Source organism: Cibotium barometz, chromosome 13 (genome assembly GCF_041138505.1).
Source record: "Cibotium barometz isolate CiBa-2024 chromosome 13, ASM4113850v1, whole genome shotgun sequence".
NCBI lineage: Eukaryota > Viridiplantae > Streptophyta > Polypodiopsida > Cyatheales > Cibotiaceae > Cibotium > Cibotium barometz.
This window is the reverse complement of record NC_141058.1, coordinates 32,899,266-32,922,780: the sequence shown is the minus strand read 5'-3', so window position 1 is coordinate 32,922,780 and position 23,515 is coordinate 32,899,266. Positions and strand designations below refer to the sequence as shown.

Here is a 23,515-nt window from a genome sequence, read left to right as displayed (position 1 = left end):
CCGAGTCTCCAAGAGATACTTGAGGCCCTCGAGACGGCAATGAAGGCACTAATCAAGGAGAACAAGAAGACATCCCACTCCAACCTCAATGAGGTGGAGAACAAACTACACCGGCACATCATGGCTCTCGAAGCACGGGTCACGGACCTTGAACAAGAGAACACGGCACTCAAGGAGGAGGTGAGTGCATTGAAAGTGGGACTGGTAGCCATCAAGAATACTGAGAAGGAAGAAGGGGAGATCAATGACAACACTCTCACGGCCATCAAAGAAGAGATCTCCAAGGAGATCACAAAGGACATGGAGGGAAAACTCGAAGCCAAGCAGTCAGGATGGGTTGACGTGGTGAAGAACATCCGTAAAGAAGTGAGGGAGGAGACTCAAAGGGAAGAACACCAAATCATTCACACCACCATTGAGGAGAAGAAGATGAGGCATGCCCACCGCCTCAACATTCGAGTCACAGGTATAGCTGAGACACCCGACTCCACTCCCGAGAAAGATGGACAGCTTCTATGCATGAAGCTCGGCTACAGGGAAGAGGACCCTCTCCCCTTCACCAAAGCATGGAGAGCTGGGAAAGACTCAACACGCAAGCGAGCCCTCATCCTACAGTTTGCAGGAGAGACGGAGAGAGTCACCTTCATGAGGAAGAGGGTCATACTACGAGGTTTAGAGGGAGCGACTATTTTCTTGGATGATGATGTCACGAGGATGCAGCTTGAGCATAGGAGAGCTTGCATGCCACGAGTCTTACACGCGAGGAGAGAAGGCAAGAAGGCCTTCTATCGAGATTGTCGGGTCATCATTGATGGCCGGCCCATGGATTAGCAGTTTGGGGCCTATGGGACACAGACTAGGCCATTGACAGAGATACACATGGCAGTATGGAACTGTAATGGTTCACTATGGGTGCAGCCTGGACGACTGGAGCATGTTATGGTGGGGAGAGACATCATACTTCTGACAGAGACACATCAGAGCCCAGAGAGAGAGCTACCTCGAGTAGAAGTAGCAGTTCTATTCAGACGGGAGCTACAGGGGAGACTGAGAGTGGTAGCACAAGATCTTACAATGTATATTTGTATCTATTTGTCTGAATCTCGTCCTTTCTATGAGGTATTATATTGGTCACGTATGTTACTCGGCCCGGGACTAAAACATACTCGAAACATTCTTACATACCCGAATGCGTATGCGTTTGCTAAACGTATGTTATGAACTATGGTTGCATGTACTTGTGCTTTCCTTGAGGATGCCATGCAGTTTGAAAGGTGCTTTTACTCGGTCAAGAGCCCCACCCCTCTCAAGTCCACAATACCAGCATTTCAACCTCTTAGCACCCCTTTTTTACTATCATACTTGGTCAAAATGTCCACTTGTTGCCACCAATATTCAGCTTGGGTCATCTCATTCTCCCTTTGGCATTCACAAGTATTTGAGCTCCATTGCTTAAGATTCATTTTCAAGGCTTAATCCTCTAGCTGAGAGTCAAAACTTGATCGAGAGAGAGAGAGAGGGAAAGAGAGAGAGAGAGAGAGAGAGAGAGAGAGAGAGGAAGTTATAGTAACATCTTCAAAAGACCCGAAGGGTCTATGAGACCAAAATGATGTGAACATAGTGTCCATGAAATCTCGTCATGGATGAAATAAGAAAAAGCAGCAGTAAACTAAAACTGAAAATTGAAAGCTAAGATGTCAAACTCTGAGATTATGCAAGATGAAAAATCTAGATCCTACTATGCCAGGTATAGGGTACAATAAGTGATGGGAAATGGGAGAGCTGAATAAAAACAGTAAATCAACCATGTATGTCAGGCAAAGGCCCATCCAGGATGTTCATCATGGGTGATACAAGACGGCTAGAGATGTGGATAGTCTGCTATGAGGATGAGGCTGCTCGATAGTGAGCCAGGATCTCCTGAATCCGGGGCTGATGAGCTAGGGGTGGTCAAGGTCCCACGGGACGGGGGCATCTAGCTCTCTGGATATGATGTGACTCCCCTGGCCTGCTGTGAGGGGGCACTGTGGCATAGGCCCCCTTATCCACTATGGTGGGCTCTGGTGCCTCCCTATCCACCCCTCTAGGCTGGAAAAAGCTGAGGATGTTCATCATGGGTGATACAAGAAGGCTAGAGATGCCGATAGTCTTCTGTGAGGATGAGGCTGCTCGATAGCAAGCCAGAATCTCCTGAATCCGGGGCTGATGAGCTAGGGGTGGTCAAGGTCCCACGGGACGAGGGCATCTAGCTCTCTGGAGTGTGCGTGCCCGATGTGATGTGACTCCCATGGCCTGCTGCAAGGGGGCACTGTAGCATAGGCTCCCTTATCCACTATGGTGGGCTCTGGTGCCTCCCTATCCACCCCTCTAGGCTAGAAAAAACTGGTGATGGTAAGCTGAGAGGAGGGTTGTTGGGGCAATGATCTCTGAGTAGTGAGGATCAGAGAGAGAGAGAGAATCTAAACTTAAGAGAGAGAGATTAGAGAGAAAGGAAACTGTTGAAATAAAACACCAAAATATCAGGGGACTAAGTGTATTAGGTTCTAAGGTAATAAAGCCATGTAAAAATGAAGCAGTAAAGATCTCAAGATGCCAGTAAACATGGAAGAATCCCTGAGTTGTAGGAGGAGCCAGACAGCATTCAATGTGGCCAAATCTGTTGTTGACTTTTGCACCTAGAATAGTGGAGGAGCGTATAGAGGCTAGAATCACGGAGCGAAGCATGGGAGAGAATCATGGAGCTTTATTATCAGTTAAGCTTAATTAGCTTGACCTAATCACTCTTGTACTCAGCCTATATAATGAGGCACTCATCTAGTGTAAGTACACTCTCTCATTCTCATCATACTGCCTTGCTTATGCTTACCATTGTGTGTTTAATTTAATCAACATTGCTCAGTGCTAATGTTGCCTTCACCATGAGTTCGATCATCATGTTTGATTGTGTTTTTGTGGGTTTGCTTCATTGTGAGGCCAAAAATGCAGAAGCACCGTTTCTCAAGCGTGCTGTTTCCAATTCCAATTCCTGTTATTAATCTCCTCATAAGCTATCTCCCACTAATTTCCACACAATCTCCTCCGAAATATGATCTACCCCAAATTCCAATTTTCTCCTCTCTCCCTCTCAACTTTTTTCCTTATTAATTTTTTCATCTTTTCTTTTCATCTATGCCATACAATGATAGAGACTAGCTATTTCCATGTCCTACTGTAAGATGTGGTTGGTTTCCACTGTGCAGACATTAGCCTTTTCCATTTCCATTCTACGTGACTATGCTGGTGAATTATGCATGTCAATCATTGACATGTCTAGTCACTTATGGAAGCAAAAACAATCAGTTTGTCAGCATGAAAAAAATGTAATCTTTCTTAGAGAAATCATCAACATAGAAAAAATACCTGAAAAAATGAACACATGCAAGTGCTCCAATGAGACCAGCAACAAAGTAGCTGAATAATCCTCTTTGCATTACTCTTGCTGATTTTTGAAAGTTTTCTCTAATCAAACAGAAATCCAAATGAACAGGTGCCATTGCAAACACTGCAGCTACGCCAAAATACAGAACCTGGGCAAAATGAGGAGATGCCTTATGCGCTTTCTTTGCACCTATAAGCAAGAATGAAGAATGTCAGTGCAATGAAGCATATCACACCCAAGTTAGATGTTCCAAGACATTTAGAAACACGAGCTAATAATTACCTAGCACAATGCTACCATTGTAGACCACGAAAACAAAAAATGATATGATCGGTAGCATCAATGGGAGAAATCGCTGGATCAAAGCACAGCGTTTCTGCCAAGCCTGGTGTAACATGAATAGAATCTCTTCAACAAGGCCTGTAAAAGGAAGATCTCAAAAGCATAGTCATGACAAGATCTATGTAAGTTCAAAAAGATGGCCTTAACCAAGGTAGTTTAACTCATCTCATGTAACACATGGGTGCACAACATGGATTTTCTGAGGTTATACTAGATGGATCAGAGGGCTTTTATGTACAAAAACCTAGTGGTTAATGAGGGTATAAATCTAGTGTATGAGAAAATACTCTTGTTTGCAAGGGTAGTTCTCAAGGGGTCATGGAGCAGATAGCATTCCTTACATGTACCAAGTGAAACCTATTGGCCTAAACATTTAAAGATTTTTTCCACCTGCACTTACCCTCTTCGTCTGTGTCTTTATGCATTTGAGTATTGTGAGCATGATTGGTACCATTTGACCCAGCAAATTTGTGGTTTGAATGTGGTCTGCAGGTCTTTTGGTGCAATATATTAGAAGGCCAACCGCTGCTTGCCGCCGGTGGACTTGATATACCACAACTTTGCTTATAGAGAAAGTCGATTATCCCGACACATGCCACAAAAAAGGTCCAAACGACATTTGTTTGTCTAAACAAAATTGCCACAAATCCAAGCTGCAAAAACACACATTTTTCATATATCCTTAGAGAATATTGAAGAGTGCCTTTTTTTAAAAAAAATTAAGCACACGAGCATTAGGTATTAGGGTTTGAACTCACGCCCTCTGCTAGGCAGCCTGAAAGCTAATATGATAACCACTCAAGCAAGAGCCTACTGACCCAAGAGTACAATTAATTAGTTACATGCACATTATAAAACTTAATAAAATCAAAATGCTACCTAGAAAATTATATAAAACAGATTAGGACTTCTTTTCTCATCAAAATGCTACCTAGAAAATTATATAAAACAGATTAGGACTTCTCTTCTCATCAAATTCAGACCTCTCCAGGTGAAATAAAGGGTAAAAAATCACCCACAAAAAAGGAAAAAAATAAAGAAGAGAGGAGGTGAAAATTACTCACCAAGCCACTGGTCCAATATGCTTGCTTTAGGCAAGCTAAATACATAGCCATTACAGCAGTGGTAGACCCGACATCAGTATAGAACAGGAAAACAAAGAACCAGTGTAACGGATAGCACGCCATTGCAAAGGCCTTCAAAGACGCAACTTTGGCACCACTGCTTGGCTCGAGATGCAAGGAAATCTCTTGAAATAAGACAGCGCATATGATAGAGAATATAATATTGATGGATCTGAGAACAAGTGGAGAGCACAAATCTGGCCAAAAGAATGCCCCTTCTAGGGCTTCCAACCCAAAGCGCAGAGCTGAGGCATAAAGATAAGATACAAGATACCTGCAAATATTAAGGGCCAACAACACATTCTTTAAATAAAAGGTTTGAAACTTAGTTTGTGAAGAAGGCAGAGCTCAATACCAGAAAATTATGGAGGAAGCTGTATAAAAATGTTGAAAAAAAATGTGAATTTACACTCACAGTCCAGGGGGAGTAGTAATCATAGGATCCCAGCTTTTGAAGTTCCCTTTGCAGTATTGCTGAGTTTGAGGAATGTGAAAAATTTCATCCTGCAGGCATACTTTTAGCAATATATCAAGGCCCCTCATCATGAACGCTTTGTTGAAATTGTGTGCAATCATGTTTTTAAAATCGTATGTGAATCTCTAAAGGAAACAATGCACAAATTATAAGTCAAACCCCTTGATTTTTTCTTTTTCTTTTTCTTTTTTCTTTTTTTTTTTTGGGGGGGGGGGGGAGGGGGGGGGATCATGGGTTTAATTTATATTTTGAAGTCCACGGGCATGTAACCTGGTGGAAAAGGTCTTCGAATACCATGCTATGAACCTCCATTCGATACCCCACTAGTCTACACCCATGGACACACACTGTGACTAAATAGCATATATTCCATAACCACACACACACACACACACACACACACACACACACACACACACACATATATATATATATATATATATTGGAAAAAATATTTTCTCTTTGCATGTTTTCATGTGGGCACTGGAATGACAAGCTCTAGAATGACCAACAAAGCAAGCCTTTAGGTGGCACCATTTGGTTTTAATGTCTAATCAAAAGAAAAACAAAAGAATATTCCCTTGTTTTACAGCCAATCAATGCACATGCAAGGACCACTTTTATAAAACCAAAATTTGGTTTCTACGATACCGTACAGGAAAATACGGTACGATATGAAAAAAATTTCTTATCGTACGATAAAATACGGTGTTTTAAAAAAATACTTATAAACTTAGGTATTTCCAAGTCCAGATATGGAGTATTTTAGAAAGGAGGGAAGTATCATGTGTTAGAAGTCATCTCTTGTCTTTACTGAGACACCAGGGCCTCTGTTGTGGGTGTGCCCGCCCGTATCAGGTGTTTTCTCATTTTTCCCCACTCTCCATATTTTTCCCCATTTTTGCCAAGTGTGGGAGGCAATTCTGTGGCTCCTGGCTGATCCAGACACTGGCCGACTGCTGGTCAGGGTGTCCTGGATGCTGGCCGACTGCTCCTTCTGGTCCCCGACCTCCCATGTATGCTGGCCAACTGTGTACAGCTGGCCGACTGGTGTTGCTTCTTCTCAGAGGTGGCCTGTGTGTATCAAATGGATGTAAAATCAGTGTTCTTTAATGGTGACCTGCAGGAGGAGGTGTATGTTGAGCAGCCTCCAGGCTTTGCTGTTCCAGAATCAGAAGGAATGGTTTACAGGTTACGTAAGGCCTTGTATGGTCTTAAACAAGCTCCCAGGGCTTGGAATCAGAAGATTGATTCCTTCTTTGTTCGGACTAGTTTTCAGACATCGGTTGCAGATCCCAACTTATATCTCTTTCGGGAACGCGGCATGGTTACGATTATCATCGTTTATGTGGATGATCTCATTCTCACCGGCGGTCATGTGGAGCACATTGGCGTGACAAAGACTGCCTTGTCAAAGGAGTTTGAGATGACCGACCTAGGCTTACTCCACTTCTTTTTGGGATTGGAGATCTGGCAGACCCAGAGGGGGTTTTTCGTCTCTTAGCAACGGTATGTTCATGAGTTGCTTGAGGCCTTTGGGATGGGGAACTGTGAGCCTATTACTTCGTCGATGGACCCAAATACAAAGTTGTTAATGATCCTTGTGAGCCAGTTGATGCCTCGCAATATCAGAAGCTGGTTGGTTCATTGATTTGGTTGCTGAACACCAGATTGGACTTGAGCTTCTCCTCCGTGGGGCTGTTGAGCTCTTTTATGCAGACACCATTGAAGTCTCATTGGGACGCAGGATTGCGGATCTTGCGGTATCTGCAGAGTACGAAGGATCTACGACTCTTCTACACAGGAGGGAATGGAGTCAGACTCCAAGGTTGCTGTCACCAGCCTGGACATTTCCTAGTATGAAAGGAGTCTGGTGGACTCCAGGATGTCTAAATATTTGGAAGGTACAAACTTTGGGAATGGGGGATTATCCTAGAATACAAAGGACCACACTCCTAAAATTTAGGAGAGTTGCTATTTTTGGCCCAACTCCGATGGAAATTCTGTTTGCGTCATTACATCTGGAATTGAGCAGATACCAAGAGTTGGCAAAGTGCCTATGACAGAATGTCTACCAGTTGGGATATTTTTAGAGATAAAGTTTATGGAAGGACCCATCTCTTAGATTGGGACATGTGGCAAGAAAGTGGACCAAAGTGAGACAAGTGGCCTGACACTTGTTAGAAAGTGGATCAAAGTGAGACAAGTGGCCTCACACTTGTCACTTCAGTTATTGTGTGGCTCTCCACTTGTCATTGTAGCCTTCTCTTGCCATTTTAGCTCATGGGAGGCCCAAATATATAAATTGGAGCCCTCTCTCTTCATTAATAGAGGCTCTCTTGCTGCACACTAGCCTCTACCACTGTTTACAGGCTGCCCTAATGATGGCTACTCTCTTTCTCTCTCTCTTGAAGGCTGCCCATGAAGAATATCGGCTTTTGGGGACTATTTTTGAGGCTTCCATCGCGAAGAAATACTGAAGGCAAGGGTATTTAATCATTTATTATGATTTCTAGCCATTGTACTTGTACCAGCCTTTGTACCTGTTGTACCAGCCATTGTACTAACTGTACCAATCCTTGTACTTGTTGTACTTGCTGAACCACCCATTATACCGGATGTACCAACTTCTGTACTTGCTCTACCAGCCACTGTACCTACTCACTGCACATGATGTACCAACATTTGTACTTGTTGTACCTGCTGTACCAGCCACCGTACCGACTATACCAACCACTGTACCTGCTGTACCAACCACTGTACCGACTGAATGGAGAGTTGTACTTGTTGTACCAACTCTATTGCATGAAGACCCGTGGTTTTTGGGGAAGAATCAGTACCCACACGGAGGTATATGGATTATGTTGTTGGCTCGGCATTTCTCCAGCCTATGTTCCGGCTCAATTGCCTCATGTTGGGCTGTGTTATGGCATTTGTGTATGGATGATCCGGCATCTCCCGTGGGGAGTGTAAGGACCTCAAAGCTTCTACATGATATTATTCTCCTTGGGTGATAAAATACTCCAAGGGGGGGGTCGGCCCATTCCGGCCTCTATGTGGTGTCACACGTGCAAGCTCCATTTTCAACATTTGTGAATGTTTTGTCCAGCTTTTATGTTTTATGCAAAGTGATGATGGATATGTGTTAAGGTTGTGACCATGTTTAAGTGTTTTAATATGCATTAATGGTATCAACAAGTGTGTCAAAGACCCTAGTCCCCCGGGCACCCGCCGCGAGTTACATTGGTATCAGAGCATAGGCTTTCTTGGAAGCAGAGGCTTCCTTCTATCAATAAGGAAGAGAAAAGATCTCAAATGGGGACCACACTTACCATCATTGCTATTAGGCATGGCCAGCCACTTCATAGCTTATGAAGAAAGAGCATGGGCATGAGCAATAGACAGCTTGTTGATCTAAGGATTTATGAATTCACAAAATTTTATCTTGGAAGTATGGAGTTGGCTTTATGTGCACACGTTTAGCACTCTTTCCATATGGATATTGTGGATTATATTATCAAGCTTACAGGCAAGCTATACGGAGATATATCTCAGGATATCTTAAGGGTATGGTAACGAAATATTTCTTTTGGCTTCATGACCAACCTGGCAAAGAAAAGCTAAGTATACTTTGAGTTTGCAAAGTTGGTGCTTTGGCTATTTACTATGAAGTGTTTTTGATGTTCACTAACCCTTGTATAGCCATGCAAGGAGAAAGGTGGTGTTGTTTGCCTTGAGATGGTTTCAGGGAAACATTGTTTATGGCTCCCTTTATTGGGATGGATTATATCTATGGAGATTTCTTTCTTGGACAAGATTTATATAGATATTGGGTTTCACAAGCAATTTCTATGGACGAATCTGTCCCAGTTTATAGAGAAGAAACATTTGGATATCTCATGGATATGATGCTTTTTTGGATAAAAGTCTACCTCTGCTCCAAGGTGTGTGGTTAGCACGGAGTATGTGGTAAGAGTTATGGTATATAAGAGTTATGGTATACAGGTCTATGGATTCCTGGACTTCTTTTCTAGGGATTTGGATCCATCCTCAGGTTTATGGATTATGTTTATGACTCCCTTTTACTGGAATGGATTATTCTTTTTGGCTCCTTTATTTGGGATGCATTGGACTTATGGAACTCATGGTTCACATACCCTGTGTAGTGTTCTCGTCCTACGTGCTCTCTTGAAGATTGTTTCTACCATGTGAAGGTGGAACGATAGAGAGCAGATGGAAGGGAACATGGGCACTTCAGAGGGTAGTGTCGAGCAGCACATGCCGTGTGTAGTGTTCTCTTGTCCTACGTGCTCTCTTGAAGATTGTTTTTACCATGTGTGGGTGGAACAATAGAGAGCAGATGGAAGGGAACATGGGCACTTGAGAGGGTAGTGTGAGTTGGTGGCCGAAATGCCTATAACCTATGTGTAGCAGAAATACTTATGGAACACCAGATTATCTATGCCTGCGAGTGATTATTTTATCTTGTTACTTGAGCCCACCTCTCATCCAAGGTGTGTGGTCAGAATACCAACACGGAGTGCAAGTGGTAAAGTGGACATGACGCCTGGTTGGCACGGGACTTATGTCTATGCCAAGGGTCATGTGGACCGATGCCTTGTTGGCAAGAGACTTATTTTGTCTCGCCCATTTACTTGGGACATGGATTATGATATCTTGACTTATGGGACTGATTTGTCTCGCCCATTTACTTGGGACATGATTACGATATCTGGACTTATGGGACTTTTGTCTCGCCCATTTATTTGGGACATGATTTTAATATTGCTATTATGGAGACTTATTTAGTCTCACCGCTTTCTTTGGGACATGGATTCTTCAGTTATATTGGATTTTTTAGACTGTCTCGTCTCGCCCACTCGATGGGACATGATTATATCTTGAAGCTTAAAGTTGCGGACAACTTTTAAGAAGTTGGGGAGGATGTCACCAGCCTGGACATTTCCCAGTATGAAAGGAGGCTGGTGGACTCCAGGATGTCTAAATATTTGGAAGGTACAAACTTTGGGAATGGGGGATTATCCTAGAATACAAAGGACCACTCCTAAAATTTAGGAGAGTTACTATTTTTGGCCCGACTCCGATGGAAATTCTGTTCGCGTCATTACATCTCGAATTGAGCAGATACCAAGAGTTGGCAAAGTGCCTATGATAGAATGTCTACCAGTTGGGATATTTTTAGAGATAAAGTTTATGGAAGGACCCATCTCTTAGATTGGGACATGTGGCAAGAAAGTGGACCAAAGTGAGACAAGTGGACTGACACTTGTTAGAAAGTGGATCAAAGTGAGACAAGTGGCCTCACACTTGTCACTTTAGCTATTGTGTGGCTCTCCACTTGTCATTGTAGCCTTCTCTTGCCATTTTAGCTCATGGGAGGCCCAAATCTATAAATTGGAGCCCTCTCTCTTCATTAATAGAGGCTCTCTTGCTGCACACTAGCCTCTACCACTGTTACAGGCTGCCCTAATGATGGCTACTCTCTTTCTCTCTCTCTTGAAGGCTGCCCATGAAGAATACCAGCTTTTGGGGACTGTTTTTGAGGCTTCCATCGCGAAGAAATACTGAAGGCAAGGGTGTTTAATCATTTATTATGATTTCTAGCCATTGTACTTGTTGTACCAGCCTTTGTACCTATTTACCAGCCATTGTACTAGCTGTACCAATCCTTGTACTTGTATTTGCTAAACCACCCATTGTACCGACTATACCAAGTTCTATACTTGCTCTACCAGCCAGTGTACCTGCTATACTAGTCATTGTACATGTTGTACCAGCATTTGTACTTGTACCTACTGTACCAGCCACTGTATCGACTGGACCAGCCACTGTACCTGCTGTACCGACTGAATGGAGAGTTGTACTTGCTGTACTAGCTCTATTGCATGAAGACCCGTGGTTTTTGGGGAAGAATCAGTACCCACACGGAGGTATATGGATGAATTGTTGGCTCGGCATTTCTACAGCCTATGTTCCAGCTCAGTTGCCTCGTTTTGGGCTGTGTTATGGCATTTGTATATGGATAATCCGGCATCTCCCATGGGGAGAGTAAGGCCCTCAAAGCTTGTACATGATATTATTCTCCTTGGATAATAAAATACTCCAAGGGGGGGGTCGGCCCATTCCGGCCTCTATGTGGTGTCACACGTGCAAGCTCCATTTTCAGCATTTGTAGATGTTTTGTCCAGCTGTAACGCGCGGAAGCTCTGGGGAGTCTTCTTTCAGCCCTAAACACTCTTGGAAACCTTCTGATGCAAAAACGCACCATCTGATGCAAAAACGCAGGTAGAGAGAGAGTAGAGAGAGAGAGAGAGAGAGAGAGAGAGAAGTGCTGGAAATTCAGTATATACTATGGTACAAAAAGGTACATGTCTTTGCAGCCCTTGGCTGCCTTCATAAAAAGGTGGTTAACCCTAAAATCTGTCCCCTATGGGACCTCCTATGATCCAATCCCCTAGTGGGAGAGAATGACTAAGACCTTGAGCAAGGGGGCTATTTATAGTCCCCTTGGAGTACATGGGAAACTGGCCGACTGCTGGTCGGCCAGTTCATAATTCATTAAATGCCATTTAATGCAGCCGACTGGATCTCTTCTATTTTCCTTGATGCGCCTGCTGCCAGCACCCTCTGTCCTGCAGCCGACAGCCCTCTGGTACTGCTGACGTCATCCTCCATGCAGCCGACAGCCTTCTGATCCTTGCTCTGCTCCAAGTCCTGCTCCATGTCCATCTTCTACTGGTTCATAGTCTTTATCTGCTTGCCCCTTCTGGATTTAGCCCTAGAAATGTCCATGGCATCTGTGATGCACATGACATCCCCCTCTGCTAAACTTGATGACGGGAATCCAACCTGCTCTTGGATGACTGTCCTCATCCCAATCCTGTTCCGAAGTCCCTCTGTCATCATCCATCCTTGGCAAACCTTTTTTCTCTGAAAATCCGTTCTGTTCTCCAAACCACTCTGTCTCTGATGAAGATCTATGCATCTGGTCTTCCTCTAGTCCACAATCCATTCCTGCCCTGGCTCTGAACACCGTCTTGGTCTTCGTTCCTGGAACTGAGTCTGGCACTCTCACATCACCCTTGGAGGATCAACCTCCCTTGGGACCGTTCCCTTAGAACCCATCTGGCTCACGGAACTGCCATCCCCATCTGGCACTGTGGAACACCACCAACAAACCTCCTGCGAGTTCTTCCCGATCTGTGTTCCCGTGTACTTTCCTGTACCTTGGACCTGTACACCACCATCTGGGCTTCGAATCCGTGTACTTTCCTGTACCTTGGACCTGTACACCATCATCTGGGACTGAATCAGTGTTTAGCTTTGCTGAGCCTGATGCTCTGATACCAATGTAACGCGCGGAAGCTCTGGGGAGTCTTCTTTCAGCCCTAAACACTCTTGGAAACCTTCTGATGCAAAAACGCACCATCTGATGCAAAAACGCAGGTAGAGAGAGAGTAGAGAGAGAGAGAGAGAGAGAAGTGCTGGAAATTCAGTATATACTATGGTACAAAAAGGTACATGTCTTTGCAGCCCTTGGCTGCCTTCATAAAAAGGTGGTTAACCCTAAAATCTGTCCCCTATGGGACCTCCTATGATCCAATCCCCTAGTGGGAGAGAATGACTAAGACCTTGAGCAAGGGGGCTATTTATAGTCCCCTTGGAGTACATGGGAAACTGGCCGACTGCTGGTCGGCCAGTTCATAATTCATTAAATGCCATTTAATGCAGCCGACTGGATCTCTTCTATTTTCCTTGATGCGCCTGCTGCCAGCACCCTCTGTCCTGCAGCCGACAGCCCTCTGGTACTGCTGACGTCATCCTCCATGCAGCCGACAGCCTTCTGATCCTTGCTCTGCTCCAAGTCCTGCTCCATGTCCATCTTCTACTGGTTCATAGTCTTTATCTGCTTGCCCCTTCTGGATTTAGCCCTAGAAATGTCCATGGCATCTGTGATGCACATGACACCAGCTTTTATGTTTTATGCAAAGTGATGATGGATATGTGTTAAGGTTGTGGCCATGTTTAAGTGTTTTAATATGCATTGATGGTATCAACAAGTGTGTCAAAGACCCTAGTTCCCCGGGCACCCGCCGCGAGTTACAATTGGAGTGACTCAGATTGGGGAGGAGATCCAGACACAAGGAGATCTACTTCAGGTTACAGTTTTACCCTCGGCTCAAGAGCAGTTTCTTGGAGCAGTAAGAGGCAGCCAACTATTGCCCTATCTTCAACAGAGGCAGAGTACCGGGTTGCTTGTGGTGCTGCTCGTGACGTTGTGTGGCTGTGGAGGCTACTAGGTGAGATTGGGTTTCCACAGGAGGAGCCCACAGTCATCCAGTGTGATAACCAGAGTTGTATAGCTATTGCTCGGAACCCAGTCTTCCATGCCCAGACCAAGCACATAGAGATACAGTATCACTTTGTACGTGAGAAAATCTTGGTTGGTGACATCTTGCTACTTTATTGTTCGACGGAGGACAATGCGGCGGACCTCTTCACAAAGCCTCTACCTCAGGCTATGCTCAGGCGGCACTCCAGCTCACTGGGGTTGGTTTCACAGCCAGGAGCTGAGAGGGGGTGTTAGAAGTCATCTCCTGTCTTTACTGAGACACCAGGGCCTCTGTTGTGGGTGTGCCCACCCGTATTAGGTGTTTTCGACTGCTCCTTTTGGTCCCCGACCTCTCATGTATGCTGGCCGACTGTGTACAGCTGGCCGACTGGTGGATATAGCTGGTCATGGACATTTAGGTCCAGTCGGCTGCCTTTTCTGCAGGCCGACTGCATGTTTGGGGCCATATAAAATGGCCCCATGGCCCCCACACCATTGTATCTTGTATATTCCGGGATCTTGTGTATATAGAGCATAGTTACACGCCTCTCTCGCTCATTCTCTTGTGCAATTTATTTTCTGCACTGTTCTTGCTCTAGTGTTCTCAGATTTAGTTATCATCTCTGCTGCATTCTGACATCATGGTACAGAGGAAACTCAAATAGCCATAGATAAGCCAAAAAAAAAAAGACCATTACCTACCCCCAGAAAAAGGAAAAAAATTATATTTTTGAAAAAAAGAAAATCGGGAAAAAAATTTCTAAAAAAGTCCGTACGAGTGCGAACGGTATCGTACCATACGGTATTCCATACGATAAGCTATCATACGCCGTACGGAAACAACCCTGGGTTTGGGGAAAGACCAGATGCACAAGCTCTACATACGGCTACACATCTGGTGGGGTAGGAGTGAGTAACAGGCGTAAATTGGTATTGAAGCATCAACCCCTCGCATTGAAGAAGCACAGGGTAACGGGGTCCATGCGATACCTAATGAAGACAAGTCCTTGGCCCGGGTTTGGGAAGGACGCCCATGTTGTGGCGATTCCACCCAGAAGGTAATGAGCTACTCCTACGGCACGTCCCTGTATGATACTCAGAGCCCTAGGTTGGGTAACAGGAGCAACTTGTACCTTGAAACATATGGAGGTACATGATGTACTTGGAACACATGGATATACATGGAACATATGGATGTGCTTGGAACACTTGCAGTCCGCAGTTGAGGAAAACTACGATACAAGAGGGAGGGAATGTAACTATTTGGCCCTCCTAGCTGTCATGTGCATGAAATGCCATATCCAGAAGGGGCAGCCAAGAAAAAGAGCATTAGAACCAGAAGACGGAGCACAGAGTGCAGAAGTGGCTAGTGTGGACTTGGAGCAAGGCTTGGAGGACAGGAAGAGGAGGCTGTCTGTTGCAAGTGGGGACTATCGGCTGCATCAAACGATGACGTCAGCTAGACCAGAGACAAGGCGGCTGAAAGCGCAGCATTAGATGGGATTATGTCCAGACGGCGCAGCATTTTATGATTAAGTGTCCAGTCGGCTCGCCGACTGCTGCGAGCCGACTGCTAGTCGGCCAGCACTCCATGAAGTCCAAGAGGACTATAAATAGGCACAAGAGCTCATTGTATTAATCAGGAGTTGGGTCCAGCATTAGGACAGATTTTGGTGATGTTCACCTTTTGTATGAAGGCAGCCTAGGGCTGTAGATTAGGTACCTTTTTGTACCATATGAATACATGGAATTTCCAGCATCTCTCTCTCTCTCTACTCTCCCTTCTATCTGCGTTTTTGCATCAGCATGTTCTCATTGGTGTTTAGGGCTGAAAGAAGACTCCCAGAGCTTCCGCGTGTTACATTGGTATCAGAGCATCAGGCTCAGCAAAGCTAAACACTGATTCAGTCCCATATGATGGTGTACAGGTCCAAGGTACAGGAAAGTACACGGATATGAAGCCCAAGGCAAGGAACACAGAATCGGGAAGAGCTCCCAGGAGATTTGTTGGTGGTGTTCCACAAAGTCAGAGGGGATGGCAGTCCTGTGAGCCAGATAGGTTCTCGAGCAACGGTCCCAAGGGAGGATTATCCTCCAAGGGGTGATGTGAGTGCCAGACTCATTTCTCAGGAATGAAGACCAAGACAGTGTTCAGAGTCAGGGCAAGAATGGATTGGGGACTGGAGAGAACAAAGCATAGATATTATTCAGAGTCACAGTGGTTTTGGAGAGAGATGGATGGATGACAGAGGGACTTCGGGAAAAGATTGGGATGATGACAGTCATCCAAGGAAAAAGCTGGAATCCCGTCATCAAGTTTAGCAGAGGGGGATGTCATGTGCATGAAAATGCCACGGACATTCTCAAAGCTATTCTAGAAGGGGCAGCCAAGAAAAAGACCAATAGAGCTAGGATTTGGAGCACAAGGTACAATGTGGACTTGGAGCAGGGCTTGGAGGATTTGGAAGGCTCAGTCGGCTGCAAGAGAGTGGAGTCGGCTATACCAGAAGAGGTCGGCTGCAGCAGGCACTTCAGTTCATGGAGAGGCGCAGCCCGACCAGCATTTATGGAAGTCCAAGCCCAGTCGGCTGGTCCGACAGCAGTCGGCCAGCTCTGCCAAGTATTCAAGAGGGCTATAAAAGGCATAAGATGCTCCTCATTGTATTCATTCAACTCTTTAAGAGTTGGGTCCAACATTAGGACAGATTTTGGGTGTTTCCCACCTTTTTATGAAGGCAGCCTATGGTTGTAGATTAGAAGTACCTTTTTGCACTATATGAATATACTGAATTTCCAGCTCTCTCTCTCTCTCTCTACTCTCCCTTCTGTCTGCGTTTTTGCATCAGCATGTTCTCAGTAGTGTTTAGGGCTAAAAGAAGACTCCCAGAGCTTCCGCGTGTTTACAGGTCCAAGGTACGGGGAAGTACACAGATATGAAGCCCAAGGCAAGGAACACAGAATCGGGAAGAGCTCCCAAGAGGTTTGTTGGTGGTGTTCCACAAAGCCAGAGGGGATGGTAGTCCTGTGAGCCAGATAGGTTTTCGGGCAATGGTCCCAAGGGAGGATTATCCTCCAAGGGGTGATGTGAGAGTGTCAGACTCATTTCTCAGGAATGAAGACCAAGACAATGTTCAGAGTCAGGGCAAGAATGGATTGGGGACTGGAGGGAACAGATGCATAAATATTATTCAGAGTCAGAGTGGCTTTGGGAACCGGGCCGAGTTTTCAGTGAAAAGGGTTTCCCCAGTTGGATGGATGACAGAGGGACTCCGAGATTTGAGTGGGATGATGACAGTCATCCAAGGAAAAAGTTGGAATCCCGTCATCAAGTTTAGCAGAGGGGGATGTCATGTGCATGAAATGCCATAGACATTCTCAGAACTAATCCAGAAGGGGCAGCCAAGAAAAAGAGCATTAGAACCAGAAGACGGAGCACAGAGTGCAGAAGTGGCTAGTGTGGACTTGGAGCAAGGCTTGGAGGACAGAAAGAGGAGGCTGTCTGCTGCAAGTGGGGACTGCCTGCTGCAAGTGGGGACTGTCGGCTGCATCAGAGGATGACGTCAGCTGGACCAGAGGACAAGGCGGCTGAAAGCACAGCATTATATGGGATTGTGTTCAGATGGCGCAACATTTTATGATAAAGTGTCCAGTCGGCTGGCCGACTACTGGTCGGCCAGCACTCCATGAAGCCCAAGAGGACTATAAATAGGCACAAGAGCTCATTGTATTAATCATTCAACTCTTTAGGAGTTGGGTCCAGCATTAGGACAGATTTTGGTGATGTTCACCTTTTGTATGAAGGCAGCCTAGGGCTGTAGATTAGGTACCTTTTTGTACCATATGAATATACTGAATTTCCAGCATATCTCTCTCTCTCTACTCTCCCTTCTGTCTGCGTTTTTGCATCAACATGTTCTCAGTGGTGTTTAGGGCTGAAAGAAGACTCCCAGAGCTTCTGCGTGTTATACTAGCTCTATTTCACATGATGAAATCCATGCCCGGACACCAAACAGGTGAAAGAAGACATGGGGACAAGGTCCATAAGGTTTGATTAAGAAAAAGCACCAGTTTTGGTCAAAAAGCAAAAAGTCAAACTAGGTTGACCATGAGCCAAGGGCACCACTAGCAAGAGGAGACTGAGCCAGACCAAAATGCTAAAAGCCACTTTTTCAAAAAGCAACTCCAGGGCCAAAACGCAAGGCCCTAGAGTTAGAAAAGCAAAAGCTAAATAACTTTGACCAAAGTTGAGTAATATTTTATTATTGAAAAGCAAAAAGGGAAAAGCAAAGAGTAAAAAGACAAAAGCAAAGCATGGATAAGCTTTTGGCAAAAAGTAGGACCCTCTTCAAGTATAAAAGAAGCATGAGCCTCTCTTGAGCATCAAGTTGGAGAACAACCTCTTGATCTTTAAGGTGTTGCCATATATATATACCTAGATGAATCCAGGAACATGCCCAAATTCACCTTTTACGAATGTGCATGTTATATACTCATGGTAGTCAACCCACAAGACTATATAACTATCAACTCCATTATGCATAGTATGGACTAGATACTACGACATCCACACTAACGTCATCAGTGCCCAATAGTGGGTGTAGAACTTTGTATCAAGATATGCTCACACACGCACTCCACACACACACACACACACATAAGAGCATATATTCACACAAAGCCCTTCATACTGAGTTGAGGCTTGGAAATCATCTTCCTGATCATGAATCAAACCATGGGAGTTTTTCATCGTTGCCCGCTAATTCAGAGCACCTCCATATGTTGTAGTGCCACGTCATCATCTGTCCGTACGTCTGTACGGTTCGTACAACCATATGGAACTATACGGGCATGTGCGTAGCTGAACAGATTGAAAATTTCAAAAATCCTAAAATTTTCTAAAATCCTAAAAATTTCAGAAATCCTAAAACTCCTCCAAAAACCTTAAAAATTACTTTTTGGAGGTTTTTATCGCCCGAAAACCATTAAAATAGGTTTAATATCAATATTCTTGTCAGAAAGAGCTTTTTCGTGATTTTCTTCATCAACAAGACTGTAGGAGTTGTGGAGATTACTCATGGGATGAGCGAGTGATTCTTGGACTTAGATTTGGAATCAGGACTTGGATTCATTGGATTTGGATCTAGACTTGGACTTGGACTTGGACTTGGATTTGGACATGGACTTTGGACTTGGACTTGGACTTGGACTTGGATTTGGATTTGTATTTGCAATGGACTTGGACTTGGATTCGGACTCGGACTCGGACTTGGATTTGGACTTCGACTTGGACTTGGATTCGGATCTGGACTCGGACTTGGATTCGGATCTGGACTTGGACTTGGACTTGGACTTCGACTTCGACTTGAATTTGGATATGGACTTGAATTTAGATTTGGATTTGGATTTGGATCTGGATCTGGACTTAGACTTGGACTTGGACTTGGATTTGGATCGGGATCTAGATCTGGACTTGGACTTGGACTTGGACTTGGACTTGGACTTGGACTTGGATTTGGATTTGGATATTGGATCTGGTACTAGCCCGGTGAGAGATTCTTGTGGACATCCCCGTAGTGTGCTCGGCATCAGAGATCTCGTGCTTTGACTTAGGGATTCTATAACAACATATTTGTTTGTTTTTGTATTCATTGATTGTATTAATCCTGGCTACCGTACCCGTGGATTGTTCCTGAATAAATTCCTAAAAGAGGGCAGGGCATGTTCCCCACTCACTGCGGTGTATTGTGCAAGATCCGTATTCCCTTCTCTCTCTCCCCTCTCTCTATATCTTTATCTCTTGGATACGTGGTTAAGTCTATCACAGCACGCCCCGCTGGGCTTACACAAGGAGTTCCTTTTCATGTTAAGCGATCTGTGTACCATGCTCTGGGAGCCTGCTTAAGACCATACAAAGCTTTCTTTAACCTGCACACTTTGGCTCCTTGACCCTTTTTAATAAAACCACAAGGACATGATACATGAACCTCCTCATGCAAATCACCTTTCAAGAACGCAATTTTAATGTCCAATTGATGCACATTCCATCCATGATGTGCTGCCATAGCAATTATACACCTAATGGTGGTCAGATAACAAGTGGGGGCAAAGGTCTCATCATTGTCCCTACTACCTACTCCTCAATATCAACCTATTTTAGATAGCAACAACTGAGAGAAATTTTTTACATTCTGATGCCAACATCTTGTGCTCTTGCTGATTGGAACTTGCAAATCTAATCATGTTTACGGGTAAGAGCTTCTACTTGTTTCTTTTTAGCTCTACATCCGCGTGCTTGGTCATTTTGGTCTTCTATGTCTCGTCTTGGCACAAGCATGCATGTGTATGGATGCCAATAGAGCATAGCTACATTATGACAAGTTATTGGGATTTGCAAGTGAGACACTATGCGCCTAAAACTTTGGATTTCAACATTCAGCATCAATAAAATCATGTTTGGTATTGGTTATTCATAGCATAAAGTGTCATTGGAAATCAGGCATTCAATGCCCATGACGCTGGTATCTAACAAATTCTTTGTTAATACGTATATTACAAGGGGGATAGACTTTTTCCGACCCTAGTGCCTCTATCATTTAATTTTCAGCATTGCTACTTTGTTTGTGTTGTGCTCGTTTAAGACTATTAATAGTTTAAGTCTCAACCCCGTCTGGGGGGAATTTCCACAACCAACTAATTGCTCAGCTGTACAGACCAGTCTAGGTGCTCATATGGGTAGAAATCCCCGTGCACGCGTATGGGCAGAAATTGCTGCTATACAGTCCGATTTCAAAGCTGAGGCATATCGGACACATTTTCAGCCGGGAGTAAAGAATTGTTGCTTTTATTGAAGTGCATTCAAGATTGTGGCATCAATCTGAACTTGCTGGAAAAAGAAAAGGAGGGACCTCCTTTTCATCAAAAGCCAAATCTTCGAAAATTGGTATTGATTGTTTGTGTGCACAATAAGCACTGTATCTGTGCCTCTGCAAAGCCTTGCATCCATCTTCTAGAATAGAATACCCAAACAAGGGGGACTTGGTCCATACTTCAGTCCACAAGGCAATATCAAGGTAAGAAGCACACATATGCATGCACCGATTATTGCATATCTTAATTTCATGAATTATTAAGATCTTATGGGGGAACCCTTGTTACACTAACATCGTAACCAGCCTACTGCCCCCACACTTTGACTTTCCTCTAAGGTGCCCACAAGATGGCCTACAACATTCACCAATTTGTCTCAATGTTACCTTACCAAATGGGCTTTGCCTGTTGGAAGGTTGGAGATTTCGAGCATGTGATCTATGGCTAGAAGGTGCCTTGGATTATCCCATAAGTGGAAGCATGGGAAGTTGAAGAGCCATATATAGGCTAGAGTGGTACCTTGTCATAATCATCTCCTCCGGCAGGTGTTTTGGGAGGCAGCTCACCAGGAGATGGGAGCCCGATGGAGGGATGTTGCAGTGCCCCTTGGGGGTGTTCGTGGAGCTCGATGGTGATGCATCTCCTACGTGCGTTAGTCTTCCGTTGCGCATTCTGACATGGTATCAGAGCCCGAGCGTGTGTGGACCCCCTCGCGCCTCGGTGGCTTGAGGAGCTCGAATCGAGGGAGGGTGTTGGAAGGTTGGCAATTTCAAGCGTGTGATCTATGGCTAGAAGGTGCCTTGGATTATCCCATAAGTGGAAGCATGGGAAGTTGAAGAGCCATATATAGGCTAGAGTGGCACCTTGTCATAATCATCTCCTCCGGCCGGTGTTTTGGGAGGCAGCTCACCCGGTGGAGGGATGCTCCAGTGCCCATTGGGGGTGTTCGTGGAGCTCGATGGTGATGCGTCTCCTACGTGCGTTAGTCTTCCGCTGCGCATTCTGACATTGCCCTGCCTTTTCTAATGGCCCCACATTTTGACATGCTTTCCAAAGGAGTTGTGTGGTCTATCTCAAACTCCATACTATATCACAGCATCACATGACAAGTAGATGAGACCTGCAAAACGTTTGTTTTCTCCTGTCTGGTTAGTGCACCTTCTTGGCCTTGGTTTGCACATAGAGCAGAGGGTGGTAAATTGTATTCTTTTTGGGAACGTTTTCCTTGTACTTTCATTCCTGGAGCCTATGTCACAGTGAATGTTTCTCAGTATTCAGTTTGTCTAAGGGACTTTATGCATAGAATCAAGAACAAAAAATGCTTCTGCTATAGAGTATCTCACAATGAAGCATCTGCTACCTCATCTTTGTAAGGCCCTGGCTGCAAGGAGAATCTGTGTTTGGAATCATGGTTTCATACCCAGTGGAAACCGACAAGTGACGAGACGTGAACTGTAGTTGGACTTGTATTCTCTCAAGGCCACAGATGAAATGGAAGCACTCTCTCTAAGAGGTTTAAAATGACATATATGGAGGTATCTAAGATATTGCAACGCAATTGTGGCACTTTTATGTGTGAATCAAATATGCCAAGGAGATGCTACAGAGCAATGTGCCAAACAGTACTCCAATGACAGACAAAAGGGTCAAGTTAGATGCAACTGAGACAGAGCTCATCTTGTGGTCTTGCCATTGGCACCTCGGGCGTTCATAAATATCAAATACTTTTACAGAGAATCTCATCACTCAGCCAATGGGTGTGTAGCCTAGCGGTATAGGTGTGTGACTGGGAAGGGTGGGGGGGAGCCGATCCTTAGTTCAAATCCTCGCAGGCTCCCGGGCAACATCCAAGCCATTTGCGGCAATAATTGGACCGCCTTCGGGTAGGAGACCAAACAGCCTTCAGGTGGGCAAGAAGGAGGAACCGAGGGAGGCAGGGAGGCAGGGTTCATCATTACAACTAGCACGCACAAATCAAGCTTGAAAAGCAACTTGGATTGTGAGATAAGAAGTGGCACATACCATGTATGGATCTGGAACAATGCGATCCACCAAGAAAGCCACCGGTACACACAAAGCAGCTAAGGCGACACAGAGCCATACCTTTGACATGGTGTGTAGGAGGTAAATATCTCACACTCTGTATGAGCTAAAGAAGGGGTTAAGACAACAGCAGTGGCATGTATCAACACAATTACGCGTGAAGGCGCACATAGAAATTTACCTTTGTCAATGCGCGGCTTGAAGGTGAACGAGGGATGTGCGTTTTAGGGCCCGGTCTCAGGGTATTATAGCTATCAAGTCAAAGACCAAGATAATTGCCCACGGGTGCGTAGCTGAGTTGGTAGAGCGGTTGGGTTTCATTGCGAGGACCCAGGTTCGATGCCATCAAGCTACGCAACGACCCAGGTTCGATGCCATCAAGCTACGCAACGGTTGTGAGCTGATGGATAATCCACCTTCCCACTAACACAAAGACCAAGATAATTCAGGTAAAGACCTCAGCACTAGTCCTTTTCTGCCACTGCATTAGAACCCAACCTAATAGAAATTATATCCAAGGTGGGCACCGCTTGTGAGCATGCATGCAGGGTCTTCATGGTATTATAGCTATGTGGCATGTTTACCAAGATAATTGCCCACGGGCACATAGCTAAGTTGGTAGAGCAGTTGGGTTCCATTGCGAGTACCCAGGTTCGATGCCAGATGGTTGTGAGCTGATGGATAATCTTCCTTCCCACTAAACTAAAGACCAAGATAATTCAGTTAAAGACCTCAGTACGAGTCCTTTTTTGCCACTACATTTGAACCCAACCTAATAGAAATTATATCCAAGGTAGGCACCACTTGTGAGCATGCATACAGTGTCTTCATTTTGGAAAAGTGGGTATTCATTTTGGAAAAGTGGGTAAGCCACGATCTTAAAAGGCTAGCCA

General features: G+C 44.8%; 1 protein-coding gene across 3 annotated transcripts in view; it reads right to left on the bottom strand.

The window, feature by feature from the left end:
• ALG10 (DIE2/ALG10 family) overlaps positions 1-23,162 on the bottom strand; it is a 45,373-nt gene extending 22,211 nt beyond the window's left edge. The window contains exons 1-7 of one of the 3 annotated variants that reach the window (XM_086807391.1): positions 22,804-23,162; positions 22,602-22,719; positions 5,300-5,388; positions 4,825-5,158; positions 4,161-4,413; positions 3,701-3,838; positions 3,400-3,607 (exon numbers count right to left, since the gene is read on the bottom strand). In XM_086807391.1, the coding sequence (XP_086663517.1) occupies positions 3,400-3,607; positions 3,701-3,838; positions 4,161-4,413; positions 4,825-5,158; positions 5,300-5,388; positions 22,602-22,691 (1,112 nt within the window). In that variant the 5' untranslated portion in view covers positions 22,692-22,719; positions 22,804-23,162. The other 2 variants (XM_086807393.1, XM_086807392.1) reach the window with 2 other exon arrangements.
• Positions 23,163-23,515: the final 353 nt, after the last annotated feature.